Below are 16374 nucleotides of genomic sequence, written 5' to 3' on the forward strand. Positions count from 1 at the left end.
AAAAAAGAGTCATCCAAGAAGTCCCACAGAGCAAATAGGATCCGGAACTTACGATTCTTTTTAGTTCCAAAAAAGACAGGGGACTGGAGATCAATTCTAGATCTCAGCAAACTCAACAAGTCTGTAAAGAAGTCGAAGTTCCATATGATCACTCTGCTGACGATATTTCCCTTTATCAGGAAAGACAATTGGATGTGCACAACAGATCTTCAGGACGCATACCACCACATCAAAATGGACAGGCACTCCAGAAGACACCTACGCTTTCGGCTGGGAGCCAGTCATTTTCAATTTTGAACACTGCCCTTTGGCCTCACTACAGCCCCCAGAGTGTTCACCAAATGCATGACAGTGGTAATGGCTCACCTGAGACATCAAGGATTCCAGGTGTTTCCGTACCTGGATGACTGGCTCCTCACTGCTACCACCAAGCACCAACTAATCAGAACCAGGGACGAGACTCTATTCTTGTGCACCAGATTAGGCATTACAATAAACCTAAAAAAATCTGCCTTATCTCCATCACAGTGCATTGTATTCTTAGGCTCATAAATAGACTCAACCACCATGACAGCAAAACTGACACCAGAAAGTATAGAATCATTGCACGACTAAGTCAGATCCTTGCTGAAGAAAGACAAAGTACAGGCCAGGATAGTCCTTCAGGTCCTAGGGACTATGGCTTCCACCATTCTCTTAGTTCACCTAGCCTGTCTACACATGAGAGTACTCCAGTGGCGACTATTTGCCCAGTGGTCAATGCAGGATCTCCCCCTGTCTCACCAAATTCTCATCACAAACCCCTGCAAGAAGGATCTAACATGGTGGTTACATATGGATCAACTTCATTCAGGTTGCCCACTTACTCCCCCTCAACAAAGTGCAGTCTTGACCACGGACGCCTCCCAGATAGGGTGGGGGGGCATTATCTGGGAATGATGCTCCAAGGTATTTGGCAGGATCAGGAGAACCACTTGCACATAAATGTTCTGGAGATGAGAGTGTTGCTATACGCGTTGCAAGCACTTCACAGTTTTCTTCCCACAGGGACAATTGCGATTCAATCAGAACATGTCTGTAGTGTGGTACATAAACAAGCAAGGGGGAACCAAATCTTACCCACTTTGTCGAGAGGCTTTAAGAGTATGGAAATGGGTGATGGACACTCAATACTTTCTGGTAGCAACGCACATCCTGGGGAAGTCCAATGTGATAGCAGACAAATTCAATCGAGCAATTCTGATGCTTTACGAGTGGTCCCTGAATTCAGAAGTTGCGGAAGAGATTTTACGCAAATGGGGCCAGCCTTGCTGCGACCTATTCGCCACATACATGAACACCAAATGCAGCAGCTACTTTGCCCTAATTCCCCATCCAGGGATGTCACCCAGGGATGCTCTGGTTCACAATTGGCCTCCGGGACTCCTTTATGCTTTTCCACCCTTTCCTCTAATACCAAAAGTGATTCAGAAAGTAAAACTGTTAGAAGAGTACCCCAATTCTCATTGCTCCTTACTGACCTCGCCAAGTCTGGTTCCCCTTCCTGTGGCCCTATCTCTTGGAGGAACCATGGATTCTAGAACCATCTCCAGACCTACTGATTCATCAGTCAGGGCAGTTCCATCCTACTATCCAAACCCTGAAATTGACAGCATTGCTGCTCCAGTTCCACGAATAGCCAGGTGTGTTTCCCTTTCCCCCACAGTCAAACACATTCTGATTTCTTCACACAAACCATCCACCAGGAAATTATATTCCAGTAAATGGAAAAGGTTCTCCATTTGGACAGCAAACCAAGGCATAGATCCCTACTCAGCTCCTGTAGAGTCTATCCTGTCCTTCCTGGCATCCATTTTTCATGAAGGAGCTGCAGCTTCTACTATTAGAGTTCAGTTAGCTGCCATCTCTAATTATCATTTTGGCTACATGGGAAATCCAATCATGTCCCACTCTTTATGCAAAACCTTTTTGAAAGGAGTCTTCTTGCTCAGACCTCCAATCAGGCAACCACCGGAGCCCTGGGACCTAAACCTAGTTCTTACATCTTTAATTTCTCCACCTTTTGAACCATCTTCTTCATTGGATCTGAAATTCTTGTTTTGGAAGACATTGTTCTTAGTGGCTATAACATCTGCTAGGAGAGTTTCAGAATTGCAAGCCCTCACCATTCGACCTCCTCACATTGTTTTCCACAAGGATAGAGTCTCGCTTAGAACTAATCCTTCCTTTCTTCCTAAGGTATGTTCAGAGCATAATCTCAACACAACTATTGAACTACCAGTTTTCTTCTCAAATCATATTAATAAATCAGAATACAGACTACACCAATTGGATGTCCACAGAATTCTCAGGTTTTACCTGCACATGACTAAAGAATTTAGAAAATCAGACCAATTGTTTGTTTCCTTTTCAGACAAAAATAAAGGCTTGCCTGTTTCTAAGGTCACTTTGTCTAAATGGCTTTCAGACTGCATTTCATTTGCTTACAAAGCTGTTTGCAAACAATTACCAGCCAAAGTAAAAGGCCATTCAGTCAGAGCAGTATCAACTTCATATGCCTTTAGATCAAAACTCCCAATTGATACCATTTGTGCAGCAGCTACTTGGGCAAGACCTCATACCTTTGTCACTCATTACAAATTGGATTTGGCCTCCCGGGACAGGTCATCCTTTGGGTCCACTGTGCTGAAGAGCCTCTTCGCTTGAGCCACCCGGGATAAAGGTGCTAGAGACGCTGTACCATCCAGCAATAATTACTGTGAGATAGGACTAGATAACATAAAGAAGTTATGTACTTACTATAATGTTCCATGTTTGTAGTCCATCTCGCCTACATTCTTGAGTCCCAGTCTCCTTCCCGCTTCCTGGAGGAACTGGTGGACTATCCATTATGCTCTCTGACCTGGCTGTAGTTGTCCATCCACCTGGCATGGATAGTAATACAGAGGGTTCTGTTTGTATGTGCATACTTATTGATAGTTTACTGACTATTATGTACCTATTTACTTTCTTGCAAACAAGATCTGGGGAATTGCCGTGAGGCACCATGGGATAGGGGTTAGCCTCGAGCCAGTAAAAGCTCTCGAGCTTTAGTATCGGCCGAGTAGGAGCCGAGAATCAGCTCCAAACCCATCCAGCAAGAATGTAGGCGTGATGGACTACAAACATGGAATGTTATGGTAAATACATAACTTCTTTTTCCTTTTGCTTCCCAACTACTCCAGAATTTAATTAAAGAGGGAAATTAATTCAAGAGGTCTTTCTGCTTCCCTTTTCAACATCTGCAAAAACCCCAACAGTCTTCTGCCAATCAGAATTTTAATAAAAAGTGGCAGGAAATGTCTAATAATGGTAATAATAACAATAACAGACAGTAATCTTTCAGGAATGCGGGACAGTCCACTGTTTTAGAATGACTGCTGCATCACTTCTCCCCATTTCCCCTCCCTCCCTCCCTGACATCCCTTCAAGGATATCCCAGAGTCTGTATCTTTCCCTTTGGCATCTGATTGTCTCAGACAAATGGGTTGTAAGAGTTCTTAAGGAGGCTTACGCATGGCAGTAGAAAAGTCTACCTCCTTTTCAGGGAATCCCTCCACATCCTTTAAATAAGTCTTCCCCAATTTCCTCCAGTCATAAGTCTAAAGCTTTCGCCAGTGCCTCTATTTCTGAGGGAAAAAGGTTTTTATTCATGACTTTTTGTGGTGCCAAAGAAGCCCCCTTTGGGCACCAGTGCTCAAGCTATCCTATGTCAACTTATTTGTGAATGTTGACTTTGTAAGATCTGTTGCAACTCATTCATCATTTGAGTCTTTTAGGTAACACTAGATCTAAAAGATTCTTATCACATTCCCATTGCCTTAGACTTCAGAAGTTTTCTATGTTTTTTGTGTCTGGGTTATATAATTAATTCTCTACATTGCCATGTGGATTACCCACTGCACCAGGGGTGTTTAAAAAATGTCTAGCTCCCATGATAGCCCATTGCGGAAAACATAGCACACACATCATTTGTTACTGAGATGATTTGCATGTCATTGCAAAATCTTTTACCAACTGTCAGGATTACATGGGTAAGAAATCTCAATATAGACCTAGGATTCCAGATAAATATTCAGAAATTCTCTCATTCCTTCTCACAGGATTGTGTTTCTAGGATGCCCTCTGGACTCTTCCATGCTAAAGGGTCTATATTAGAACATCGAATGTTCTAAATATTGCATGCTCTAAAGAGCGAAAATGCAGGACCTCAAAATCGTTATTGTGGGGGGCTCAACCCCCCCCCCCGCTAAATATATATTCCAACTCCGAGATTGCACTGCAGTGAGGAAAGGGCAAATATTCTGATCTTCACTGTACTGCGATCTCAAAAAAAGCACTTTGAGGTCCTGCATTTTCACTCTTTAGAGCTTTCAGTATTTAAAATATTTGATGTTTTAATATAGACCCTGCAAAAGGCATTTCTAACGCCAGTAAAAATGAAGTTATATCCGAAACTCTACCTGAATTTCTCCAATAAATCTCTGACTTCATTGAAAGAGTATCTCAGGATTTTAGAATTCATGGCTTCTATGATTCTTATAATTCCTCTTCCCAGGTTGCATATGAGAAAAATTCAGTGCTTTAAAAACTGTTGGACCCAACTTTCTGTCCACTGCATTTCTCAATACCAGTACTAGGATCTGTCAGGAAAGAACTTCTTTAGAGGATTTAAAATATTTATCTGAATCCCAGAGTCTCCCTTTCTCTGTCACATCCCCTGATCAAACTGTGACAACAGATGCATTGGGTTTTGCATGGGGAGCTGTTTCAATGTGTGTAAAATTGCAGGGTCTTTGGAACAAATGAGACAGGCCAAAGCATAGAAGTGTGAATGAAATGTTAGCTGTAATCCATGCTATAGAATCTGTTCTCTACATGTAGTGCCCAGGGCCATTCCAGGTGATTATAAACAACACCACAGTGATGTGGTACATAAACAAGGGGGGGGTGGTAGGATGTGTTTTCCTCTGTGCAGGCTGGTTATAGCAGCATGGGTGGTCACTCTGAAGTATTGCTTAACCCTCTAAGCTCCTTACACTCCATCAGAGGAAAATGTTGTGGCAGGGAAGCTGATAATGACCAGGACAGACCCTCACGGATGGACATTAAATAGGAAGCGGTTCCAGGAATTGATCTTCTTGTAGGGAAGACCTCAAGTAGATCTGTTCACGTCTTTTCAAAGCAAGCAGCTCAACAAATTCTGCTCCAGGACACCTGGCAGATAGACCTGGAAAACAGATGCTTTTTCATTCCTGAGGATGGGAATGTTATTTTATGCATTTCCACCCTTTCTACTGATTTTCAGGGTCATTCTAAAGAGACAGAAGGACTCGCTGGAGGTTATTGTGGTGAATCCCTTCTGATGCAAGCAACAGTGGTTCTCTCTTCTTATGGAATTGGCCAGGGAGACAACTACCATAAGTTTCCCCACAGATTGGATCTACTCACATAAGACAGGGGGAGTTTGATAACTCCAAGTCTGAAACAACTGCAACTGACTTCCTACATGATTCTCTATTTTGACCAAGTAGGCACTTTGTTTCTAAGGATGTGCAGCCAGCATTAAAGCAGGATATAAACTCTGCTACTAGACAATCCTATATTACTTAATGAAAAAGATTTTCTATTTGGTGCGGCTTTCATAGCAAGGGCCCATTCAGGGATTCTGTTACACTGCATCTTGTATACTGGTGTCATTTACCATTTTCTGGCCTTACTGTTTGATCAAATTTATTCTATGGGTCATTTTAGCATGTCTGCCCATAGATCCTCCCCTTTCTTCTCAGGCTTTGGTCTGGCTGTTTTTGAATTTTTTTTTTTTTTAATGCAAAAAAAAAGACCACTTAGGAAACAAATGACATCTGCTCATACAAGACAGTGGGAGTTTGATACATCCCACTCTGAAACAACTACAACTGACCTCCTGCACAATTCCATATTTTTACCACTACTTTATTGTGGAAAAGTTGACTCTCTTTTGAACCAACTCATCAAGCTGATTTATGGTTCATTACTTGGCAGACTGTCTTGCTCATTGCTCTGACATTTGCAAGATGAGCATCTGGATTTCAACATCTCATGGTGAGTAAAACTTAATTGTTTTTTCCTTAGAGGTAAGGTTTCTTTAATAACAAATCCCTCGTTTATGCCAAAAGTAGCTTCAGAACTTACTTTGAATAAAGTCATCAGTCTTCCTGTCTACTTGTATTCTTTCCTAAACCAAAAAAAAGAGAGAGAGAAAAGATTCTTCATACTCTGGACATGCGCAGTCACCTCAGGTATTGTCTTGACAGAACTAAGTCCTTTAGGAAAGCTGATAAGATGTGTATTTCCTGTGATAGGACAAGATAGGACAACACATGTCAAAACAATTTTCATATTCTTGTCCTTTGCTAGTGAGTTATGTTATTCCCACCATAATAAAACACTGCCAGGCAAGGTTAAGGCATATTGTACTAGAGCTTTGTCTTCAATGAAATATTGTAAAAGGGTGTACTTCAGCAGTGTTCTGGAGACAGCTGCTTGGTCCTCTGTACATACTTTTACAAAACACTACAACTGGATTCCTTTCCATGATCCAGAACAAGCTTTGCTAGAACCATTCTCCAGGGACTCCTGGATTCTAATCCTTAATACTCCCAAACTGTGTAATCTTTGGTAATCTACCCATATAGATAAGGCTACTTGGACACTGATTTATGATGAACATAGTTCAGTTGTGCAATTAAAACACTGCTGCACTAGCCACACCTTTCCTCCACTCTTTCCTTCTGTACATATTTTTTTTTTACTATCATAAAGTTATGTTCTAACTTTTATGTGTTTTTCCATACGGTAACCTCCCTCATTTAGTTGACAAGAAAGTCGTATGTTATTCTGGTGCCCAGGCTACCGTTTTCTCCACACAAGAACTTGACTTGACAATAGCTTGGGTGTATGCATGGGCAGAGCAAAATGCTTTGGAAGACTGCCCGGCTGTTATATCCTTAGCAGGATATAAGCCAGTCAGTGAAAGTTACTGCAGCAATGATTTAATCAAGCATCTGCAGTTATGGTAAGTGCAATTTACACAACTGAACTTTTCCTTTAAAATCAAATTAGTGCACTCCACAAATTCTTCCCTAGTATCTGTCATTTATGCTGCATATTTCATTTTATTTTGCCCTATCAAATATCCAAGTTTTGCAAGAATTTGTTTCACCACAATCACCACCCTCTAGTTGTATATTTACAGCATAAAATTTAATGGAATACTGTGGTTAGATCACAGGCAAAATGTCTGTAATACACAGCGGTTGCATCTACAGTAATCGCTTCTGAAGAAAACTTAATTTGGCTTCTGTATAGAAGTTGAAAGGTGCGATGCTCAACTACTCCCAAGTAAGAAAAGACAATAAAAATAAAGCAAAATGGCCCAAGTACAAAAACTGCTTCTATTCCATATGCATTGTTGGTGTGTCTCATAATACCTTGCACCTGTGGAGGGGGTTATGACCGGTGTTGTGAAGTCTCTCACTGCATCTCCCAGGAAAGGGTGAACATAAGTAAATTAATAAATAATTCCAATGCTGTGTATAGCACAGAAGCACTTTTTGTCCATGGGCCATTTTGTTTTATTTTTCTTGTCTTTTCTTACTTAGAAGTAGTTCACCATAGCACCCTTTGGCTTCTGTACAGAATCCAAATTCGGCTTTCCCATTGCATACTCTGCCACTGTGGAGTTATGAGTTATGTTAGTGTTCCACATGACCTATTGATTTGCCTGACTTTGCATCTACTGCAGGGATGAGGGTGGTAAGGCCATTCCAGTGAATAAATGGGGCGTAGAGCTGTTATCCATACCTCTAAACTTTTACTTCCAGAGCTATGGGCAAAGCAAAAAATAATTAGGGAAAACTCCAAGTTAGGGACAATTTTAAATGTTGGTGCTGTTAACTTAGGATCTGCTGCTTTGTCTTACTCGCATGTGCTAACTCCAACCCTACCCCTGTCCCCAACCAAAACCCTACATAGAAGGTTGCTAAACACCCTTTCCATAACAGTACTACTTTTCAGAAAAGGTAAGTCTGATTATATGCACATATATATATGTGAGTGTGTGTGTGTGTGTGTGTGTGTGTGTGTGTGTGTGTGTGTGTGTGTGTGTGTGTGTGTGTTCATTACCCATGCTTGATTGAAAAACCTTACCTCTGCTTTGTTACATATAATGCTTTAAACCATTTAATATATTTTGATGATTCTATTTCTCTGTTTGTAATATAGAGATGTGTCCTCAGTAGAATTGTTAATGAAATATCATCAAGGAATTATGGCTGAGATTGATGCCAGGAATATGACCTTCACCACTTGTATTGACCTGGGAAGAACAATGCTAGCTCGACAACACTATGCTTCAGAAGAGGTAGGTGCTTTAAATGGAGTGAGTCTGAGACCCATGTGCTTATGTATTTTCTTGCTTATAGAACTTCTTAAATATATTTGCTTCTGTTAGTGAATGGATGGATTATCAGTAAATCTTGTAATATATCTGTCATATTACGTTCTCATCTTAGTGTGACTTATGCAATCAGCATGTCTTTTGTTGATTGGTCTGTGAACTTCAGAAAGGCAGCCATAGCAATGAATCTAAATTTACAGTAATGTTGGACTGTTTTATATCATAACAAACCATCAGAGGTGAGCTGTCTGATTCAAGTGCTGTTGGTCCATTCAAAGATTAATTAGAGTGTCATTTGGTTGAATTTGGCACATCAAACATTGTATGGTTCAGGAGTTCCACTGCCAGCAGTAAGAAACTGAGGAGGCACAGTACTCCACACTTCTAAGGAAGTCTGGGAGCATACTGTCCAAAAAAAATGAAAAGTGAAATGAATTCTAGTAATTTTTAGAAAACCACAATTGCTGTGCTGGCAAAGGTATATTTAGATAGTTTTCTTGCTCTTTCAAAGAACTGAGATTTATTTGTTTTTTAATTTTTATCATTATACTTGGACATTTCCTTTGTGCAGTTTTCATTACAGTACTAACTTCAAAATATGAAAATTACTCTAGAAAATCTGTAACAAATGAAGTATAACAAAGGAGATGGTGGGGCGATAGCAACCATGCCTGTTTGGCAAATTATAAAGTGGAGGTACACAATTATTGAGATCATTGCATATGAGAGGGTCCTAGCAAGCAACAGCTGTATGGGTTACATCAGTCCTAACTTAACCACCATATTTGTAAATATTGTACATATGCATGTACAAGTGTTCTGTACATCTAGCTGTATACGGTTCAGATGTTAGTGTAATTCATGTCAGCATTGTAATTGCACAATTATTATATGAATGAGCTTCCAGCATTATAAATTCAAAGTAGAGAAATTGCATCAATTTAAGTTTCACCATATAATAATCCCATGTGATAAACTTAAAGTGGAGAATAGCAGAATTCTTGCATTTCAGTTTGTGCCTAGTTTGATGTGAATTTAGAGGTCAGTGTTACCTTATTCTACCTAAAGAATGCCATTGTGATTTCTTTTGTTATCCATCACATCAGTGCCTTTGTATTGGATGGAACCTCTTCAGACCTTACTAGTGAATCAAAAGGAGGGCTGTTTTGAATTAAAAAGTGTTTATCCATAACTTGCCATTAGGTAGGAATAAAAGCATAGTTTGACTAGGGAACTAGAATAACCATAAATTAAAAAATCTGGTAAACCTAATAAAAATGACTATCTTTAATTGTATCATAAAAGCTCTGTTAGTGATACTATCCAGTGAGATGTTCTTCGTGTTTTACTGTTGCAGTCATCACACTTGGGTTATCTGCCTGCAGGTAGCCCACAGTCGGTCAGAATACCAGAGACGCAGTATTTCTCCATCTGTTGCTGTCGCTTCAGGACTGACGTCAGTTCGTCAGGGGTATAAACACTGGCAGCCAACGCCATTACATCAGTCTTTTTTGCCGAGGAGCCCGAAGCAGAAGCAGTTCGCACGAGTGCTGGTTAGCCACTACCTGAGTTTTCCTTTCTGAATTGAATCTTCCTGAAGTCTTCTAAAGCTAAGTACCCCATTGGGTATCCTTTTTTCATGCTCTAACTGATGTCAGAAAAAGTTAACAATTGTCTCGCCTGTGGAAAGCAAATACTACACCGAGATTTCCATTCTTACTGCATCACCTGTTTAGGCCCAGACCACGACGTACCTCGCTGTCAGTTTTGTGTTTTGTTCAATGTCCGAAGTATTCCTCGTCGGGCCCTTATTGTCACTAAATACTTTCAGTCTCGATTTCCGTATTCCGAAATGGCTTTGGTAAGCCATCCGTCTACCGATCTTCTGAAAAAAACATAAGGATAAAGACAGAGACAGACTGCAGAAGTCCAAAACTGCCGATGATGCTTCCATTAAGCTAGTCACCAGTTCGCCGGTACTCATTGAGGTGCTTTCTGATGCCTGCTTCAATGGATTTGCAGGCCACTACCGAGACCCGTTTGGAGTCCGGTATGCTGCGAGACTCTTCTTTGACTACAGAACCTGCAGATGTCTCTACCTTGGATGGATCCGGAGCTTCTGTGCAGGCACTGGCTTCCGAGGAAGTTCTTCGCATTACCAATATTCGGCACAAACCGACGACTTCTTTTGCGTCTTCAGTTCTGTCTAAAACTACCGAGTTTCTAAGGCCAAGATTACGAGCTACACCTAAAAAAACGACAACCCAAACTCAAACACCTGCTTCCTTGCACAATCTCAAATGCTTAAAATGACAGAAGACCTGATCATGCTGATTAGGGGAAGCCAGCCTTCCCCTGATAAGAGAAAAAGAGACGTGTCTCCAGCAGGTTTAACTGACTAAGAGTCCGACGACTCTGAGATTTCTGAATATGAAGACATGCCTTTATCTGCTTATGAGGATTCAGCTGCAGAGTAATCTATTCCTTCCGCTTCCCCTCCAGAGGATTTTTCTTTTGGTGAAACCCTACATACTTTGAGAGCCTTTCCAGTGGGAATGCCAGGATTATCCTCAGTCCAAAAAGAGACTCAGGGAATTTTTAGATTTGCCACAGCATAGACTCTTAGCTATCCCTCCTGTTTTGGATGTTGTGGATGATGTCTTTATGGAATCCAGTCTAACTCCTGATACTTTACCCCCTGCTCCAAGGAAACCAGACAGGTACTACAGAGTCCCTGACTCTTACAAATTTATTTTCAAAAATCCTACTGCTGACCCAGAGGTCATCTCTCAAGGGCCTAAAGGCATAAAAGCAACTACAGCTAAGAATCCCACCCCTTCAGACAAGGATTCCCGAGCTTTAGACAGGTGGGGTAAAAAAGTATACACCTCTGCAATTTTCACCATTAGGGCATTGAATTGCCAGTTCCACATGCTGAAATACCAGCAACATATTATGGAACTTATTAAGCAAAAATTATCTACCTTTCCTGACTGTGCAGAAAATAAAGAATTACAGGAGCGTATGCATTCTACAAGCCAAGTCAGCAAGCATACCTTGCAATGTGGGTTTGATGCCCTAGAAGCATCTTGCATGGCAGCAGTCACAGGTTCTGTACTTAGAAGGCATGCTTGGCTTAAGGAGCAGACCTTGCCAGACCATGTCAAATCAAAATTACTGGACGCTGCTTTGAACAAGGACAATCTGTTTGGCACCAAAGCAGAAGAGGTTCTAAAAAAGATGGAATAAAAGGCTAAGTCTATGCAGACAGTCAAAGATTTTTTTGCAAGTGTAGCCTCCAAGATTCAGTAGGCATTGCCCCTCGAAACATTTGTCCTTTCCAGCCCCCTCAAGGCCATCTCAAAATAGACCCAGCGGAAACAGATCCCCCCAGATTACTGTCTCAGGGTATGCAGAGCTCTAAACAATGGAGTACCTCCACTTCTAAAACAGGGAGTTCTAAGCCACCCCCTTATGGAAAGAATTCACAATGACTTCTCAGCTCCACTCCTCACCTCTGCCCAATTGCTCTTGGCCCTAGGAGGAAATCTGGCCCACCATGCAAAAAACTGGACCTCCATCACCAAAGACCGATTGGTCCTCAACATAGTATCCCAGGGGTACAAATTTTATTTCCACACACTGCCAACCCCAAAAGGATTCCCAGACCTTCCTCAAAACCAGTGGGCAGAGGCACAAAACCAAGTTCAAGCCCTCCTCTCCATAAATGGCATTTCAACCTGTTCCTGCAAAACAGATAGATCAAGGGTTTTATTCCAGACTTTTCCTGGTAACCAGAAAAGAGGGCACCAGGTGCCCAATCTTAGATCTTTCCATTCTAAACACCTTCCAAAATTCAAAATGCTCACCCTTCAGCAGCTTCTCCCTTTGCTGTCCAATGATGCCTGGTTAGCCACCATAGACCTAAAGGAAGCCTATCTGCACATCCCTATCAGGGACTTATGTAGGAAATGTCTACATTTCAGGGCAGGATCTATGCATTATCAGTTCTCTGCACTTCTTGTTGGCTTAACCACTGCTCCCAGAGTCTTCACAAAATGCCTGGCTCCAGCCATTGCCTATTGCAGCCAGAGAAAGATTCAAATATACCCTTACTTGGACGATTGCCTGATTCAGGCAGAGAGTCAGGAAAAGCTGTTGCAGCACCTGACATTTGTAAAGGACCTTCTAACCTCCTTGGGGTACACTGTGAACGAAAAGAAGTCAAAACTAGACCCCAGTCAACAGATTGTATTCCTGGGAGCAAGCTTGGACACAGCATCCCAGATGGCATTCCTTTCTCCAGGAAAAACAAGCCTGTCTGACAGGCTACTTCACTCAAATGGCCACCAGAACCCAGCTATCCACAAAAAAATCCTGCAGACTCTAGGGTTCATGGCCTCTTACAGTCTACTAATTCCATATGCCAGACTGCATATGAGGAAACTTCAGTGGTACTTAAAAAGTCTTTGGTGCCAACATTCTCAGGACCTGGAAGCCATCATACCTATCATACCTTGTCTAAGGACAGAGTTTCTTTGCTGGGCAGCAGCATGCAACCACAACAAGGGGCTTCCCTTTACACAACCCCACGCTGCCCAGACCCTAACCACAGACGCATCAGACTATGCCTGGGGGGGTGCACATCTGTCCGACAAGTGCATTCAAGGCCACTGGAGCCCAAGCCAAATTCATCTGCACATCAACCAAAAAGAGATGCTAGCTGTTCAGCATGCTCTGACAACTTTCATATCCCTACTGTCACCAGGACCCCTACTAATAAAAAACAACTCCACAGTGATGTGGTACATCAACAAGCAGGGGGGAACCCACTCTTACCCACTCTGCAGGCTAGCCATGACCCTCTGGAACATGACCTTGGCCATGCATATTCATCTGCAAGCTCAATTCCTGCCAAGCAAACAAAACTCTCTGGCAGACAACTTAAGCAGAAATCTCCTAGACCCACACAAGTGGCAATTAGACCTCAACACCTTCAGCCTTCTAACCCAGAAATGGGGGACCCCGAAGGTGGACCTATTTGCCTCCCCCCTACAATCACCAGCTCAGCAAATTCTGCACCAGAACACCTCACAGCAGGGCCTGGAAAGTGGATGCCCTATCCTTCCAGTGGATAAACCTCTCAATCTATGCATTTCCCCCTCTGCCTCTTCTTACAAGAGTATTACTCAAAATAAGACAGGAAAGGCCAAGGGCAATCCTGATTGCCCCAGACTGGCCACACAAGCACTGGTACCCACTACTGCTCAATCTGTCACCAGTGCCACCATGGCATCTACACCAGACCCCAACCCTCCTCAGTCAGCAGGAGGGACATATCATGCATCCGCAACTGCAAACCCTGAACCTTGCAGCCTGGCTTATTCCTTGAATTCTCCTCCAGTGGCCAGCCTAAGCAAGTAGGTGCTGGACGACATTCTTGAAGCCAGAAGACCCAGTACAGGGAAATCCTATGCTTATAAGTGGAAAAGGTATTGTTCCTGGATTCACTGTAAAGGAGCAGACACAGCCCTGTCCTCCTTACCTTTCATCCTGGATTACCTAGCAGATCTACTCCACAGAGGCCTATCCTTCTCTTCCATTAAGATCCATACCTTTGCCATCTCTGCTCATTACAGCACTGATCCACCTCTCTTCTCTCACCCTCTCATCAAACAGTTCCTGAGAGGGGCCAACAACTTAAGGCCACCAAGGAGAGCCCCCGCCCTTGTTTGGGACCTTAACTTTGTGCTGGAAAAGCTCACACTACCCCCCCCTCCTTTGAGCCTGCAGCGTCAGCAGAGTTAAAAATCCTCTCTTGGAAAACAGCCTTGCTTCTGGCCATCACTTCACCTAGAAGGGTGCTGACAGAGTCTCCCTCAGGACCAACCTTACTTTTATGCCTAAAGTGGTGTCCAGTGTGGCTCTCAACCAATCTATTCATTTGCCAACCTTTTTCCCCAACCCTCAAAATAAAGGGGAAAGGATCCTGCACTCTGTAGATGTGCACAGACAGCTCAGATTCTACCTTGATAGGACTAAGCCTTTCAGGAAATCTGACCATTTACTAGTCAGCTTTGCACCAGGGGCAGAGGGCAAGGCCATATCAGAATAAACCATCTCCAAAAGGATAACACTCTGTATCCATTTCTGTCACAAACACCATGGGAAGCCACCTCCTCTGGGGGTCAGAACACATTCCACTAGGGCAACTTCAACCTCTACAGCATTCCTCAGGGAAGTCCCTATCAGGGACATTCTGGAAGCTGCTATCTGGAGTTCTGTTCACACCTTCACCAAGCATTACCACCTGCCTATCTTTTCCAAATCCAGGGTGAGTTTTGCAACAGCAGTCCTGCAGGACATACTAGCCAACCCCAACTCTTCTTGACTGCCTCCACCCATTCTTCAGCTTTGGGAATCAATCCAAGTGTGATGACTGCAACAGTGAAACATGAAGAACATAGTACAGTTGTGTACAATTACCATAAATGTAAATGTTCGAGTGTATTCACTGTTGCAGTCCTGGTCTCCTACTCTTATCTCTGTTACTCACCCGTTACAAGGCTGTTGGTATTTACTTTTTACTGGTGGTGGTTTTTTTCCACCATAACTTACCTCCCTATTTGGGGGGCTTCTGACATTTGGGGCAAGAAAAACTGATGTAATGGCGTTGGCTGCCTGTTTTTATACCCCTGACGACCTGACATCAGTCCTGAAGCGACAGCAACTGACGTAGAAATACTAAGTCTCTGGTATTCGGGCCAACTGAGGGCTACCTGCAGGCAGATAACCCAAGTGTGATGACTGCAACAGTGAATACACTCGAACATCTACATTTATGGTAAGTGTACACAACTGTACTTTCTCATAAAGGCACAGCTACTAGGACTTTGCAAAATTTTCTTTGAATGCAGAAGTGACATTACTGAACGGCCAAACCACATCTCAGCAACAGAATTTATGCTTCTGAAAACAGCATCTTTGTTGCAAACTAGCTCTGGGTCAGAAGTAGTAGGATAGTGGATGGTTGATGGTCCTTAACAAGAAGATAACTTAACTGGGGTCTTAGCTGTATTACCAAGTTCTAAAAAGCAAACCGAGAGTGCTTTTTCTGATCTGAGCTGCATCCACTGTGTTGGGATGCACAGCAGTCTACATTGGTATCCAATTATTGTGTACAACAGAGGATGGAGGCACATACACACTCTTGATTTCCTATCTTGTAGTACTCTTGTCTGCTGTCATGGCAATGTATGATTCATACACATTTCTGCACCTGATGCCATAACTAAAGAGCTGACTGTGTTAATATGCTATGCTAATGAAAGGATTAAGTGATGCTGTAATTCCCATTTGTAGGAACTCATGCCTGTCACTGTGAGAAGATGTAATAATGTGTCAGTGCTGCTTTGGTGCTGTGACCACTTCACTGTCCTCTGGAGGATCATTGACAACAGCATGCTTTTTAAATTTCTGAGATTTCATTAATGTTTTGCTGCTGATTTATGATGCCCAAGTATGTCTTGTTGAATACCACATCAGTTCTTACCAGCCATCATTTGAAAGTTTGGTATGGTTAATCTACATTTACATACCCTTCCTTTAGGGTAAATTCCATATACAGAACTCCATAGTTCATGAGTTTGTGAATCACAAAAGATTGTGTGCAGCTTAATTTTCATACCTGCTCTATACCTGAAGTCTTCCAGGTATGCAGTTGTGTATGAACATTTGTTATGTTGTATTGCACTTATTATGAATTGTGGCAGGATGTCTTAGGTGTACCACTCACTGTCACTAGTGCTCTGCATTGATAAAAGCAGTAAGATGCTAACAGCATTTGTATCGGCAATCGAGTGGATGTTCTAATAGACTACAGTGATGCTCTATAA

General features: G+C 42.3%; 1 protein-coding gene across 2 annotated transcripts in view; it reads left to right on the plus strand.

The window, feature by feature from the left end:
- Positions 1-16374, plus strand: part of LOC122804338 (spectrin beta chain, erythrocytic-like) — a 2132081-nt gene that overhangs the window by 1711419 nt on the left and 404288 nt on the right. For both annotated transcript variants that reach the window (XM_044074141.1, XM_044074142.1), the window contains one exon: positions 8305-8443. In XM_044074141.1, the coding sequence (XP_043930076.1) occupies positions 8305-8443 (139 nt within the window). The remainder of the gene's footprint in view (positions 1-8304; positions 8444-16374) is intronic.

The sequence above is a fragment of the Protopterus annectens genome, chromosome 6.part0, assembly GCF_019279795.1.
Source record: "Protopterus annectens isolate FY-2018-M chromosome 6.part0, PAN1.0, whole genome shotgun sequence".
In the NCBI taxonomy this organism is placed as follows: domain Eukaryota; kingdom Metazoa; phylum Chordata; order Ceratodontiformes; family Protopteridae; genus Protopterus; species Protopterus annectens.